Here is a 16424-nt window from a genome sequence, read left to right as displayed (position 1 = left end):
GCACCACCATCAGATGATAATCTTTGTGCTGGTAATGGCTGAATATTTCCTTTTCCTACCCCAGATTTTGAGCTTATGTACACTCTGACAGCTTAATTAACTGATGTAGTTGTAAGTAGATAATTTAAGGCGGATTAAAGCTGACTAGAGCATATGTTCCTACTGTGTTTGTGAAGGGTGCTATTAGACATTATAAGGACTCCTCTTGCCTATCTCCAGCCATGAAGGAGTCTATAACTAAATGATCAGTTCATCTGATCATTTAGGCTTTCCTCCGTAGTCAGTGGTGATCTCTCCCATTTCCTCCTTCTTTCTGAAGATGAGAAAAATTGCTCTGTGGATGCGCCCCTCCGACTATACCAGAAGCATCAGTGAGTAGAGCGTAGCATAGAATTCATCTTACTTCTAGGCATCCAATATGTGCTGCAGTGCAAGCAGCATGTTGTACTGCAAGTGCTTATGAACTGGAGTTTGTTTCTTATCGTAGGAGCTCTCCTAACTCAGCATCGCTCTTCCTGATCAAGTTAGCTTTAGCAGTACACCTGTCATTGTGTTGTATATGCAATTAAAACTGTTTCAGGATTTTTCCAGATAAAAAGGTTTTACAAGCTCTAAAATAGAGAAGAGTCAAATGCATTTCCTTAATCACTGAATGCACTGAAGGTCTAGCAGAGCTAAGTCCTCATCCCTTCTTTATTCTTGCCGCCCCATCTTGGACCATTGGCTGCTATGAACATGTAGTCCGAGTCCTGAAGCACAGTACTTACAACAGAAATACGGTGTGGCAACCAAAATAATTAAGGGCAATCAAGACTCCTTTCACTTTCCCTATCTGGCACAACAGCATCAGTGACTAGAACTAGCAATGTAATGCTCAATTCCCTAAAAAGTTGAAGTCATAAAAGTTTGCAAGAACAGACAAGACTCTAGCAAGCTTTCACTGCATTCATCTTTAAGGAGATCAGCTTAACTGAGGAACAGTCACACAAAGGGCTCTTTTCAAATTGCTTCAATTATGAGCACAGGTATTTTGAGACTTCTGCTCTGTGGCCTTCAGCCTCATTACTTTTTTTTTTCTACAAAGATTCTTCAAATCACGTAAAGCTAACTATGCAGAGAAGAAGGAAAGAAATAGAGGCATGTCAACAATTGATAGAAACTACTGAGACCTGAGATAACTCTGGCAGCTAGAGACATGCACAGACATGGTGAAGTCTAAGCACGCAGATAAGCTGTTTTGCCCACGCCCAGCTCAGACACAATACGGCTTCGGAGAGTTAGAGAAGCACTGGATCTCTGAATAACTCCCTTCAAAAAATCTTCGCGATGTTCCTCGTTAAAGCTTTGCTGAGTGGAGGAAGTGGTAGTGGTCATGGAGGGAGCCTTGCACGTGGCCTTGGAGGTCTCCTAACAGGAGGTGGACGTGGAGGGAATCTTGGAGGACTTGTTGGAGGTCTCGTCAATCTTATAAGTGAAGCAGCAGCTCAGTATAATCCAGAGCCACCTCCACCTCCTCACAATCATTTTACGAATGTGGAAGCTTATGAGAGTGAGGAGATCAGACAGTTTCGTCGTCTTTTTGCCCAGCTGGCTGGAGATGATATGGAAGTGTGTGCCACAGAGCTAAGGGACATCCTGAACAAAGTGGTTTCCAGACATCAAGACTTGAAGACAGATGGCTTCAGCTTAGACACATGCCGTAGCATGGTAGCTGTCATGGACAGTGATACAAATGGCAAACTGGGCTTTGAAGAGTTTAAGTATCTGTGGAACAACATCAAGAAATGGCAATGTGTATACAAGCAGTATGATACCGATCAGTCTGGCACTGTTGGGAGAGCTCAGCTACCAGACACCTTGAAGGCTGCAGGGTTCCACCTGAACGAACAACTCTGCCAGGTAATCGTGCGCAGGTATGCCGATGAGGACGGTAGCATGGATTTCAACAACTTCATTAGCTGCTTGGTACGACTGGACAGCATGTTCCGGGCCTTCAAGTCCCTGGACCGAGATGGAGATGGACAGATCAAAATGACCATTGAAGACTGGCTGCAGCTGACCATGTATTCTTGAAGGCACAGCAGAGAAGAACAAGCTTTGTCTGGAGGATACACATGGAAGGCTGCAATCCTGTACTATAGAACTGTAGTCTTTTCCTTGTTCTAAGGCAGATGTAGCTAGTAGTATATAGCTCAGCTTGAAGTGTTGCGATTCCTCTTGTGCATGCATGAGTCTGCTTTTGTGAAGGGTTTGTGTAAGTTGTCAGTTGGACAGCTGTGTAAGTCTGTCTCAGAAAACTATCTCTAGACTCTGAAGTGCGGGAATATGTTGAAGGATCAAAGCTTCATTACTTCTTCACATAAAGTGGCTTGTATATGAGTCTAACTATTACATAAAAAGCTCGTAAGGTTGGTGTTGCTTTGTGATGTTACTGTTCCAATTTGTCAGCATTCACTAAGCTGGAATAAAGCTCTGCTTGCCAGAAGGCAATCACTAGTAAAGGGAGTTGTGCAGTTATTTCTAACAAGGGGAAAAACATGAGAGTTGCAATAACTATAATGATCAATTAATTTACATAATCATATTTAATCTCCTTCCTACTTCTGCTTTTTCATTTTTGTTTGCTGAAGCGAAACCTGAGTGGTATTGTCAGTTCTACCTGCTGGCCAGGATGAAATTGAAGACTTAGATAAGGCTACTTTTACAACCTTTTTCTCCTTCCTACAATTCTATTAACGAGTCTTGTCTCTCTTTCCTTGAAGCCTTATCATAGTTATAATGAAAACAACTTAAAATACTACATTTATATTTAAAGAAGCTTCCTGTAATAATCCGGTCACATAGCAGACAGCAGCCAAAATCAACCTCTGGCTATCTGAGTTAAATTTTATCAGGGTGCAGTGTCCCACTCAAGCTAGTTATGTCGTTCTGTCCAAGATGTCTATTTCTGAGTAAAAGAAAAAGGAATAACATGACCTGTCAAAGGTACCTGTCTTTGAATTAAGGATTACATAGTTGATGAAAACAGCTCTTGCACTGCAATGTAACAAGGCAGATTGCTCAGCCGGGCTCTGCTGCTTTAAAAGAAAATTGTCTAGGGTGTGTACTAGCTGACTGGAATGTGAAATGACGAGTGGAGAGTGGAGTAGCACAGCCTGCACACTACATGCAGTCTCCAGATGTAAGAGTCCAAATGCCCCTCCCCAGGGAGGCATCAGTGACTAATTGAGAAACACCACACAACACCTGCAGGGCATCTGAGTACTAACGGGGTACTGTGGTTTGGTTTTGATCTAGATTTCCATAGCTTTGATTTCTAAATCTTGCAGTTACACTTGGCAAATAGTATTTTCCAAACTGATGAAATCTCCCTGATATACTTGCAGAAGCCTTTTACTTGCAACTTAGGAAAAAGTAACTTACAACTTTTGCCCAGACTTTTTATCTCCTACACTTTGTTTAATACCAAACTGGGTGACAGAAACAGTAAAAATATTCGTATTGGCCCAAACTGTGATGGAAGAGGTCAGTTCCTTCCTAATGGTATTCACCCCCCGTCCAGTTATTCAATGGAGAAGCACGAAGTTATCCACAGTGGCATTTGGGCTCTGAGTATTAGAAAACTGAGCACGAGGGAAAGCGTGATACCTCTAGGTGAGCACCACCCTACCAGGTTTGTTTCAGATTTCCCTTTCTGACTAGTTAGGACTTGCACGTAGCAACAGGCGGTGGAAATATTGGAGTTACAGCTCCAAAAGGAGCTATTGCCTCTTAGATGATGAGCCTGGATGTGAACACAAGCGGTGCATCTGCAGATCCTCCCCAGTGTAGCTTTTCTGTGGTAGCCCCGTAAGTGACTCAGGGTTTACTTAGCTAATCACAACAGGAATGACTAGCGCACACACACATACACACACTTGATTTTTCCTGTTGCCTTACATACTGAGAAAAAAGTTCTGGGGCAGTAGTACTTTAAACTTTATTGACTGCATCTGTCTTGCAGAGAGCTTTGCCAACTGCACAAAGCTGATTACCTAGCCCTAATCTCCTTGTACAACTCTCAATGGAGACTGTTCGTGGCAATGCAAACTTTCTTGTTTCCCAAAGTGTAAGATTTACTGTTTTATATAAAAAATCCAGCAAAACCCTGGTTACCATAGCATGCTATAGTGAAAATAGTAGCAGAATACCTTAAAGAAAACAAGGGTTGTTGAGGTTACACTATGTTTTGGTTATTTTATCTCACATAAATACAAATACATAAATATTGATGTTCTACTTTGCTGTTTAGAGAATTGGAGCTCAGCTCACATGTTGCATCCTTAAAATATTCTTGGGTGCATAGGCTGCAAACACAGCTAGATACGCATAGAAAGACTATTGCAAGTGCTTGTTTGCAGTGGTGCTACATGAGCACTGAAAGTTTTCCTGCATTTTCTCCTTAACTCCCGCCTCTTTTTCCAAGCAACAACCCTATGATTTCTCCTTAACCAAAATGCCAGCGCATTTGGAAGTTAGCCAGCACCCTAGGGTTTAGTAGAGCTAGTCACAACATGATCTTGCAAGTATAGTAAGCTTATTTCCTACTCAGATGGCTGAAGTTGTGTATCAGATTGCATTCAGTTTTGATTCCTGGGTTTTAGCACTTTAATGAAAGTAATATGACCCTTATTAGCTCTTGTCATTTTTCCATATGCAGCCAAAGCTGTGTGTTAACTGATTTCAGAAGTTGTTTTTTAATGATGTTATTTTATTTAAAGTTTATTTCCCAATTCTTTTCCTGCAATACTTATTCTTAACTTCAAAAAAAATTGTAAAAAATATTCTAATGGCGTCAAACAATCCTTTGGTAAGAATACAGTCTATAAAAGTGTCCAAAAATAATGTTCCATGGAACTTTGAACAATTATTATCTACACTTCTGCTTCAGTTGTTTTAAGAGTTTAGGTTTATAATGATATATTTTAAAGTTAGATCTATTATTGTTATAAGAACTAGGATGTAGCCAAAATATTTAAAGTCAAACTCTGCAGCACGAGAGCACAGATTTGTAAATAAAATAGCATTTATGAGAGAACATTGTCCTTTTCTAATGATTAAAAACTGACAGAAGTTATATCCCTTAGACACACATAGAAGTAACTTAAAGACTATTCATATTTTCGATAAAAAAGTTTCCTTAAAATTCACAGGCCTTTAAAGTACAAGATGTTCAAACATTGCATGTCTTCAAAAAAGATTGGTTAAACCATCAATGTAAAGAAAATAACAGTTATCCATGCAAAACAGTCCTGAATTGGTTTTGAAGGCTAAATAAAATTGTATCTTAGCAGTTTTAAATCCTGTGAAATATACAGCTTGATAAAGAAAAGTTAGTACCGAATCCATTGTTACACACATTTTGTTAATCAAGGACTATCTTAAGACCTAAATTCAATAACAGAAATCCCTATTTCATAGAACCCAAGATTTTCAAAGCGCTCTACAGAGCAGCCTTAGCATTTCTCCACTGGCAAGCTCCATATTCCACTATTCAGCAGCAGAAAGCCAAGAACAGCAAGGTTAAGGTTGGTATGCGCAAGTGGGCATTGGAAGTTGGTTGGAGAGCCAAAAATGGAATCTATATCTGGCTGTTCACTACAGATTTACCCAGGAGACCACCCCTCTCTCGCTTGGCTGAAAATGGTTTGTGCTGTTCTCAGACTTAGGGAGTCCACTTTTTTAAAAATCTTTTTCTTCTTGAGATGTACAACACATTATCCACAGAAGGAACTCTGCTTTACACTTTTGTTTGCTTTTAAAATGTTTTTGATGAATGCCCTTATTGTGAATGTTCCAACCTGTGAGTTACTACTCACTTCTACTATGCTTTCATTAACTACTCTGTGTCCCATCACCTAACGCTTATATATGTGGCTTCTTCCCCAGACAGGATGTTTCCCAAAGCCCTCAAGAACTTTCAGTGTGGTCCCAGGAACACTACTGACTTAAGCATATATTTCAATGGGCACCTGCGATTTTCCCTGTCTGCAAATACAACGCAGCTTACATAGAATTAATCACAAATGCCATCAAAGCAAGCTTCAAATGTTTTGTTGATGTAGCTTTGTAGTTAACACATGGAAATGTTCATTCAGATCAAAACTGGAATTATCAGAGAGGCTGTTACAATGAATTCATTGCATTTCTGGCTTAAAAGGTAGGACAGAGTATTTGCTTCAAAATAGCATGTAGGGCAATGCATTTGCTTCAAAGAAAGGCTTAAGGTAGACCATGTAGATTTACTGCATCATCAGGCTGTACCTTTCACTGGCAAGTATTTTATTGCTGAAGGTTCTTGGGAAGAATTAACTCAAGGCAGCAGCCTCACTGTTAGCTTGTTTATTTTAGGATGCATTGGTCTCTGAACTTTAGCAAGTGCCAGTGCTACATGAACTGTTACAGTTACCTTAACACATGTATTCCAATTCTTGTTAGAGGCTTCTGGGAAAGAAAAACTTGTAAGTTGTTTTAAATCTTTTTTATTTGGATGTTTATAAGATAGACATTGATACCCAATTTCTAGCTATTGAAAATATGTATATTGCTACTTCAGCCCTAGTATTACATATATTTAGCGAGTTGTTAGTATTTTTTCCAGGAAGAACAAATACCTGTAGTGTTGCAAACTGTCTTAGTGCATCTTGTATAGTTGATTTATACAACAGCTTTTAAAGTGATTTGCTATATTAACCATTACTACTGCCGTATGTATTTTGGTTACAGAATGGAGATGGCACCATCGACTTCAGAGAATATGTAATTGGTTTGTCTATTCTTTGTAACCCAGCCAACACAGAAGAGACTATTCAGATGGCATTTAAGGTAGGTTCAATTTAGTGTAAATCTACAAACCTGACAAATCAAGATTGACTGTAAATCTGTTAGCTTTCAAATCATAAGTTTATAGCTTCAATCTGTTATGCAAATGTGAATAATACTCTTAAACCAATTGACATTTAGAGTGTGAAGGGGAGGGGGAGAATTGCAGGCATCAGCTTCATAGCAAAGGGTTTCAAAAGCCATGTGAAGGCACTAATGAAGATGTAACTTGGCAGGCTAACTCCAAAAATGATTCAGCAGCACTTGCAGGTTTTTTGCTTGAGGTTTTTTCTGCTGTGATTCTTCAATGTTGCAAGCAGACAATAGATGGAGCAATATCCTCTTGTGGGTCAAGTGCTCAGTAGAGTCACTGTTGTTAACAAAGAGGAGGGGGGAAAAAAAATCAAGAAGGGCTATTCAGGACTGGCACATCCAAAATTGGGCTGCATCTAAGATCATCTATTGGCTCGTGCTATGGTATCCTGATAGTACAAGCAGTCAAGGAGCAATAGCTCCTTTCAGATCTGCGGTACAAGCAGGCAATATGTGACCAGGGATGCCCAGGTTGTGAATCCCTGAATAGCAAAATGCTCTAGTGACTTTTTTTAGTAGATCTTTGACATAGATGCAGTTATTTTACCCACTAATCTGTTCTTATGAACTATATTGAACAGTATATTGAGATATGGATCATGTTCATCTTAAACTGGGTACTTTTTAGTACTGATGTGTACTTGGGAAGTACCAGAATTTTTATGGCAATCCATTATATCCACTGGCTGCTTTACAGGTAAGCAGTACAGCTGTTCAAAGTGATTTGTGCTTTTTCAGGGATGTTTTATCACTACAGATTCCTATGAAGAAGCAAGCCTAACACCTATTGTTGCTGTTCATTGTTTTGTTTTCTAGACTATACTCTTCAGTATTTTAACAGTTGCTCTGATTATAAAATTAGTAATTTGTTTTAATTCTCACTTTCAGCGGAAAATTAGTGGTTTAGCTGGTAAAAGCCTGCTTCAGTCTGAAATGGAACTATGGGTTTCCTTTTGCTACTTGTTTTCTCTGCTGCTAAACATACTTTCCTTCGCAGTGGGAAAGTTTGCCTGTATCAAGTACTTAAGAATTACAGCCATCCATCCCTTGTATTTCTCAAGGGGTTGATTCATAGCAGATGCTTACTATCACTGCGTTGGGAAGGATGGGATGATCAGTGTAGATCTACTACCTGCATTCCAGTCATCAAAATTCCTTGTTAATTACAGTAATTCCTTAGTGGGTGACAGATCACGTATACTAAAATTTAGGTATTTTGTGTCAGAGCATAAACTATGGCAAGTTTAATCTGATGGTAGATGTGCCATAACTTAACGAAAATGAAGACTAAAACCTAAGATGTTCCAATATACAGTGGCTGAATCCAGTAGACCCTTAGCATAGCCCGTGGTTACAATTAACATAAACCTTTGTTTATGTTTTGTTTTTATCAGTTTTGTATGAGTTTTATTACTGAACTAATGCTGTAAGGTTTGTTTGTTGTTGCAGGTTTGCCACATACTTTTCCTACTAGAGAATATTCTCATCCCAACTATAGCATGTACATTGCTTTGCTAAGTGTCTACTTAGTCTTATTCCAGAGAAAATACGTAAAATCTTTTGCAAGAGAAAGTAGCTGAGATGCAACCAGTCTCTTCAAATCCCAGGCATTGTTTGCAGATCACCTCTTGAATACTAGAAGCCTAATATGGGTGGCTGATGTGCACAGAAGGTTTATAGGCAAACTGATGCTAAAGTATTTCTACATGGAATGTCTTTTCCAGCTCTTTGACATGGATGAGGATGGCACTATAACGGAAGATGAGTTTGCTTCTATCATTCAGTCAGCTCTGGGGGTGCCTGAGCTTGACGTTTCTATGCTCTTTAAAGAAATAGATGCAGATGAAACCGGGAAGCTGTCCTATGGTAAGTTACGTCCTTTTGTAACGAAGAGCACTCTGATAGTCATATTGACAGTGAGTGTTTCCTACCTTTTTTCTCCCTGAAATTATCTGATGGTTCTCATACCCTGTTTCTGGGGAAAACTGTTGAAGCACAGACCTAGATGCTTTGTCTGAGTTGCCTGAGATGCTTCAGAGGAAAGTAACTGGAGATCAGCTTCAGTGAAAGGAGCAGGCACTGAAATTTTCTTTGATTCTGTTGCTGCACTATAGTATCTGTATTTTTTATATTTTTCAGATGAGTTCAAGGACTTTGCACTCCAGCATCCAGAATATGCCAAGTTATTTACTACATACCTAGAGCTACAGAGATACCAGTTAGATATGTTGGAGGAGGATGACATTGAGTCACCTGAAGCCAAACACAGTCCAGTTAGAAAGAGTACAATCCCAGTCTCAGAAACAACACCAATTGCAAGAAATAAAGTCTGTCCTGAAGGCAATGAAGAGGATAACTCAAGTACCTCTGACAAAAAGGATGACTGAGAAGAGTTAAAGAATTCAGCTCTTGAATTCTACACGATTTTTTTCCCTAGCTGTTCATAAGCACAACTGATATAAAATAGAGATGGACATTAGAATTAAAAAAAAAAAAGTTTCTTTTTTTACTTTCATATCAGGAGGAGTTATTCCTGTATGAGTGTAAGGGAAAAACCACTGTAACTATTCTGTCCTTGATGTCAGTATCGCAATACTGGGAATGTTGTTCACTGTCTCCCAAGTTCATGCTTCCACAAAAGTAACAGATGTGCTAAGAGGGGTAAGAGGCTCCAGCACTGCAGTGACCTCTCAGGAAGGAGACTGAGGAGTCCACTTGTGTAAAAACAAGTAGACTTTTTGGTGCTGCTCAATTCCTCTACATCCCCAACATGTCTTAAGGGAAAAAAATTATGCCAGAGGATTTTAATTTGCAATATCCCTCAGTCTTTTTCAAGTGTCTGAGAGACACAAATGAGTTACAAGAAGCTGGGAGTTGAAGCTGGTGTTTTCTTTTAGCTGTCCTTAGATTTCCCTTAACTACTTATGAACTATAAAGCCTAAGCTTCTGAACAAGACATGCTGATTCACTGATGTGAACAGAACCAGCTTTAGGCTTAAAGGCTAGTTAAAGATGAGAATGGCTGCACTTCTAACAACAAAAAACTAATTGGAATTCCAAGATAGCAGCTCACAGTCCACAGGAAAATGCAGACAATAAGACCCAAGAATTAATGGACTATTTCAAAATAAATAGAATGTTGTTTACAGTAACAACTGTTCAGGATCCCATTAGGAGGAACATTTCAAACTTCAGCATATTTTTAGTCCAGTAATTATCAACAGAGGAATGTGACCTTGCTCTGCAAAACTTAAAAGGCAAATATGCTGTCAAGCCATAGTTCTAGTAGTTAGTATCTAAAGTTGTGTCCTAGAAACCATGTTTGCATTACTGTGCCATTACTCAATATGTTTGTAGAGTTTGATTCAAAACCAAGCTCTTTCTAGTCAATGATTTGAATACGTTTTGCCTCAGTCCCCTCTAGTGCACTGGACGTTGGGCTTTTACCTTTTTCCGTCCTTTATCTGAATGCACTTTATTCAGTATTTAAAATATATAGGTGTTTACACAAGTAACTTCTAAATAAAAGCTTGGAAGTGGTGGAATGACAGGATATTTTCAAATTAAAACTGAGGTGAGCTAAGTCTAGAATGTCTAGTACCAAAAATAACCAATTCTCAGCAGGTTTCGTGCGTGAAATGGTAACCTCTGCCTCTAAGTTATTGCTTGCATTGCCTGGCTGCAAGTTCATTGCCATGTTTAATCTTTCTGTGTTTATAATTGTGCCTATCCTGATGTTTCACATGCTTAAAATAAATCTATATTTTTAAAAGATTTGACTTGAACACCTAAATCTTTTTAGTACAGTTGGAAGGGTACTCTGTCTACCTTAAGGGGCTGGGAGGATTTCCAGGAAATCATCCTTATGATGTCTTACCTGGATAAACACCATGCAACCTGAAGTTTTTAGCTCTGAGTGTGATGGCACTTTTGTTTATGGTAAGGGTAGAGAAGTAGGACAGGACTGATGCTCTTCCAAAGAGTTACTCCTGCTGACTACCTCAGCAAGAGGGGATACGATACAAAGAAGATTTGCAGGTACGTGGAGAGATGCCACCATTTTCTGACGGAAAATAAAGCATTGCCATTTACAGGTAAAACGAGTGACCTCAACCATAGCTGAGAAGTAACAACCATGGCTTTGTGTAACATGAACGTTAGGAGAGGATTTTCTTTCCCTTTAGAGAAGGCGAAGCAGGAGTTACCCTAACCTGGCTGGACAGTTAGCTGGAACACATGTTAATTCCTTGGCAAGGATGCTTTTGCCTAGCATGTTGACCGAAGTCCTCAGCTTTTCAACCAGCAGTAACCTTTTCAAAGATGACTTCTATTCCAACCAGTAAGAAAAAGACAGGTGGGCAAAGGTGACAAAGACAACCACTTCAAGGTCTTGGAATGCCAAGGGTGCCTTACGCATGCTCCTGTTGAATCCAGCCACATTCAACAACTGGAGCACTATGCTGCCCAATAGTGTAGCATATTCAGGACTAGTGATTTTATAAAAACCTGCAAGTCACACAAGCGCTTTGCAATTAAAGCTAAAAATATTGTGTATATAAATCTACATATCCCTATAGTTTAAGGAGGAAAGGCCACAAATGGGTTTGGTATGTAGCAGTGATTCACCTATGCTCTGAAAAGAAATCAGCTAAATGTTAGAGACACTAACTCAATATAAACACATCTGCTTGATGTGCGGGAAAGGAATACATTAATTTCTAGGCATCATTGTGCCTCAGGGAGCTTTTAAAAGGACCAAACTAAAAGCAGTCTGCAATAAACGGGCATTACATTAAGTGGCAGAGCAGGAACTAAACAGGAGGAGAAGGTTAAAAATACTAAACAGAAAATGGTTCTCCATCAGGCATTGAGGGATGACACCTTTCCGCCTGAGACTTCCTGAGGTGTGAGTTCTTAATTCTACAGGGTGCTTAAGGATCATTTTGAGTCCTGCACAGTAGAGCTAGAAAGGTGTATTTGGTCCCATGTCACCACAGGAAACATAATTTATTTAATCAGTACTCCTCTGTCATGCTGTAATATGGATTTTATGATAAATCCTTCACAGATACCAAAATAAGACACCGTAAAGTATACAGAAACTCTAGCAATCTTAACAAGGGTGAGAATCAGACAAGGACAAGTCTATTACAAGAGGAACACACAACTAATTCTCAAGAACAGTGGTGGGCTGCTGTTTTTTCATGCTTTCTGGTAACTTTGTACATACGCTATGAATAAATCTCATGTACATTTTTTAAAAGCTAGGCTTCTTTTCTGAACACATGACAGGTAATGGCAGGTCACCTAGAAAAGTGGACCCTCCTTGTTCACCCTGGACCAAGGAAGATATTAATACTGTAAATCCTGATCGATTTGTTTAAGGAAGGTGAATCAACAGGGTCTCCACCGGCCACACCAGAGGTTGATTTCTGAGGGAAAGATCTTCTGATCCAAGAAAATTAAAACTATATTTGTACTTTCTTACCGGTACCAGTGGCACTGCCTAAATAAATGCAGAAATAGATATAACACATCCAGGTTTCATGTCAGATCATACTGCTACAAGATCTGGTCCTAAACTGCCAAAATCCCATAGTTCCTGACTGGTTGCTGTCCATCAGTAGAACTATGAGGAGCAGTAACACTTCCAGAAAGCATCCGAGAAAGCATCTCCTATCTTCACAGCCCGTAGCTGTGCAGCATCGGTCAGAGGTACCAAGCCAGACAGTGGCTGCTGCTCCTGAGCTTTTATACTCATCTACATCAGAACAAGTTAGGCGCCAAATCGTATTCCCACAATGTTCCTGTGGGTATTCCCTCCTCTCCCTTATAAGCTTGCTCCATAATGTGGGAGAAAAAAAAGTTCAGTGATTCCCAAATGGTTTGCAAGGGAAACTTTGCAAGATGGCTGTGTGCTCTGCCTGTTCAACCACCATAGGACTGCTGCACAGGGTAGGGGCTGCTTGGCCACATCTGTCATCTGCCTAGCAATTCTCATCTAAAACAAAGTGTTCCCTGGGTATCAGAAATTTGAGAAACATTTGTTGAGATCTTTTTTTTCTATGGTGGTCAGCACACCAGGGCCCTATTCCTGGGTAATTCCTCAGGCACTATGCCAGCGCAAATAAATACACCATTCTGCCTGAGCAGGCTTCTAGTGATGTTTGCATAGGTGCCAAGGGCTACTCAGAATGCATGGATGTGGAAAATCAGGGCCTGAAGCTTAGAAACTAAATGTAAAAAATGTCATTACATACACAAACACACCCACACTCTTTGGACAGTCTGCCTGTGAAGTGTTTGACCACAGCCCTCAACAAGGAAAGCAGCCTCAGACTTCATGCTGGGAATTACATAGCTCTCACTTTGAGAATGCCACAGGAAAAATTTTAAGATTGATTTTTAAGAAAGGTTTGGGAGGTTTGTAGTTACACTCTGTAGGATTTGCTAGGAAGGTTGGACTCCGGTCAGTGGCCTTTGGCTTACATTTTTCCTATCAGTTTTGCATTCTTTGGAACAGCCTACCTTTTTCTCTGCTTTCTCCCTCCACGTTTCTGCCTAAAACACAGCCACTACAATCAAAAGCTGTATTGCACAATGATTAAAATTAAGAAATTGTAAGATTAAAACATAAAAATCACTGAATTGGGCGGGATTCAGGGGGCACATGCAGTATTCAGGTAACTACTTTTACCAGCCTGCAGAGTAAAAGCAAACTTGTCAAAGGTTGCAAGGGATTTTAATGACATTTAATTAATTAATTTTAAATCTTTACTCAATGAAATAACATTTATTAGACTCACTAGCAGTAGGGAGACGTTTGTCAGCAGTGCTTAAGTTGGCAGACTCTCTGTTACTATACATAGCCAGAGAGGCAGAAAGTAAACATCTTATAGGATTAGCAGTTATGTTCATAGCTGAGATGAAATTTGGACATTTCATTAGTATAAGATTGATTCTGACATTTCATAAAGCCAAAATGCAAACAAAAAAATGTGTCTGATATAAATACAGTATGCAGCACTTACTCAGATAAAGTTCAAGAAGCGCAGCAGGTTTAGTGCCATGACAAAGGAAATACAGAAGGGTCATTTAAGGACCCAACTTCTGTTAAGCACTTAAGTGTAAGCTTAATCCTGTGGGCATCAATCAGACACTTTGTACTTATTAAAAGCACACAATAATACTAATAATTAGAAAACATGAAAAATTTCCATGGCTAGTTACTGTTAATGGTGGTACGAATTACACCACCCTCACCAAGGAAAACAATATTACAATTGATTAAATTTTATGAAATTTTTCATTTATTGTGCCATCCTCCTAGTTTAAGATATCTGTAGCAACCACAGCTTAACTGGTGAGACTTTAGAGACACAAGACAACGTTATAATAGGAAATACTTCATTACATTAGCTAGGCACTACCTACTGTTGTCTTCTTTTAAGCCTCCTGTGCCACAACAGGTTGAAAGTAAATATATGCCCCTCCTCTATTCTCACATCATGATTCTTCTACTTTTTCATACTAGTACATGCTTTCATGTGCTAAATCAATTATGTTAACTTTTTTTAATCAGTTAGTTTTTAATAGACTACCTAGAAAACATTCTGTTGAAAATCTTCTTTTGCATGTTATAATGAGGTTTAAGTGAGGCTCATCTTTAAAGCTACACCTGCATGCTCATTGCTTTGTTCTAAACTGGGCATAGGTAAGAGAGAGGATGTTTCCCTAGTTTCTAGAAGTCTCCTTGAGCATGTTATCTCTTGAGGTTATACAATGAGACTCCATTTAGCAGTGTAACAGTACTACAACTACAACAGGAATCATTCAAACCAGTCATGGGTTTTATATAGGAGATTGGGGATTTGTATTTTCTAGGAATTGCTAGCAAAATTGAGGCATGTTGAGAATGTTACTTAGTTTATGTTTCATTGTGAATTTGTTATCAGCAAGAATACCCAATAAACACACACAAAAAATTATTCCCTTCCTATAAAGCCAGCAAATAGAATTTGTTTGCAGAAGTGAGAATTCATTAGATTAAACCTCTCATTAAAGGCCTCCGCAGAGGAAGACTGCCCAGCCTTGCCATACAATCTAGTCCATTGCTTAAGAATTTCTACTGTTAGAAAAGATTTTCTCATGGTCTAACCTGAATACTTCTGGAGCTGAAGTCACTAGGTCTTGTGTTCACCTTGCTCAAGGAGAATTGATTCATTTCTACTTCTCTGCAGGGTAACTATTTATATCTGTACATACATACATGCAGAGCTTACCATCACACCTGTTTCACTCTTGCATCTCCCAGCCTGCCCTTCTCAATCCAAAAAGCAAAACCACTCTCATTCTTTCCTCACAGGCTGCACTTTCTAGACTTCTGCTTATCTTCATACAGGTTCTCTGGAGATAGCTCCAGCCCTACTGTCCTGGTAGGTTTGCACACCTACCATTCCTCACTCGATTAGAAGGCTTTCTTTACAAAGTTTGCAGTCAATATTCCTGCTCGTACACACCCAGCATAAGGCTTGGCTTTTCTAAAATGAAACGGCATTGCCCACTCTTACACTGCTGATCTGTAAACCCTAGATCCTCTTCTAAACAACTGCTCCTTAACCAGCTTCCCCCTTTCTCTCTTCCTACAACTGCTCATTCCTGCCTACTGCAGTATCTTAGCTTTATCCTTACTGAATTTAAAAGATCAGTTTATCAAGAACATTTTGATCAGCTCAGATTATTGTTAAAAAGAGCTTTCTTCTAAAAAAAAAAAAAATTACTTCCCTTTTGTTAAGGACATTATCTTCCTAAAACTTCACTAAGCATCTTACAGTGCAGAAGCAAAGCACTACAAATTAGAGAGACATGATGAAAGCTTAGAGGCTATAATTGTTCAAAAAGAATAATTTCCTTTTCAAAGGTAAACATCAGCCTTGCAGACAAAGATAAGGCCAAGTGCACAATTAGATACGAAAGTCTGTGCTTCTGCTCATATCTCCTGATATCAAAGATTGCAGGAAAAGTCAAAATGTTTTCTTAAAACGTAAAAAAGAAATGAACAGGAAAAAGTGTAGGAGACTAAAAGGAGTCATACCAGAACTGCCAGCAGCTTTTAGGAAAGCTGTTTTCCTCAATGCCGGAAGTCTTTGAAACAGGAGATAACCAGCCATGAACTATAGCAGCCATTCAAAGCAGAAATAATTTAAAATGTTTAGATTTTGTACACTGGCCTTTTGAATGAAAGCATGCCAACCTCCATAATGTTGTTTAATTACACATCTTTGACAGCCTGTCTCTTGTAAGCAGAAAAGTATATTGTCAATATACACTGCGGAGAGAGAAACAGTAGCATTTTCACCTATGCAGTTTGAATGCAGGTTTGAACTATTATTAACTCAAAGCTACACTAAACCTAAAACAACCTTTGAAATAAGGAGCAGGAGTCATTCCTCCTATCTTTGCTATTGCCA

General features: G+C 39.2%; 2 protein-coding genes across 2 annotated transcripts in view; both read left to right on the top strand.

Annotated features, from left to right (window-relative positions):
- LPCAT2 (lysophosphatidylcholine acyltransferase 2) overlaps positions 1-9504 on the top strand; it is a 32294-nt gene extending 22790 nt beyond the window's left edge. Inside the window, exons 12-14 of the mRNA XM_059824848.1 lie at positions 6766-6864; positions 8679-8820; positions 9094-9504. Of these exons, the coding sequence (XP_059680831.1) occupies positions 6766-6864; positions 8679-8820; positions 9094-9341 (489 nt within the window). The 3' untranslated portion in view covers positions 9342-9504. The remainder of the gene's footprint in view (positions 1-6765; positions 6865-8678; positions 8821-9093) is intronic.
- Positions 1206-2083, top strand: CAPNS2 (calpain small subunit 2). The gene is given in 2 exon segments (XM_009818587.2): positions 1206-1231; positions 1233-2083. Coding segments are annotated over 2 exon segments (867 nt in total). The 3' UTR covers positions 2074-2083.
- Positions 9505-16424: the final 6920 nt, after the last annotated feature.

This window comes from Gavia stellata, chromosome 15 (assembly GCF_030936135.1).
Source record: "Gavia stellata isolate bGavSte3 chromosome 15, bGavSte3.hap2, whole genome shotgun sequence".
NCBI classification, from domain to species: Eukaryota; Metazoa; Chordata; class Aves; order Gaviiformes; family Gaviidae; genus Gavia; species Gavia stellata.
The sequence above is the reverse complement of the archived record's forward strand: the minus strand, read 5'-3'. Positions and strand labels throughout refer to the sequence as shown.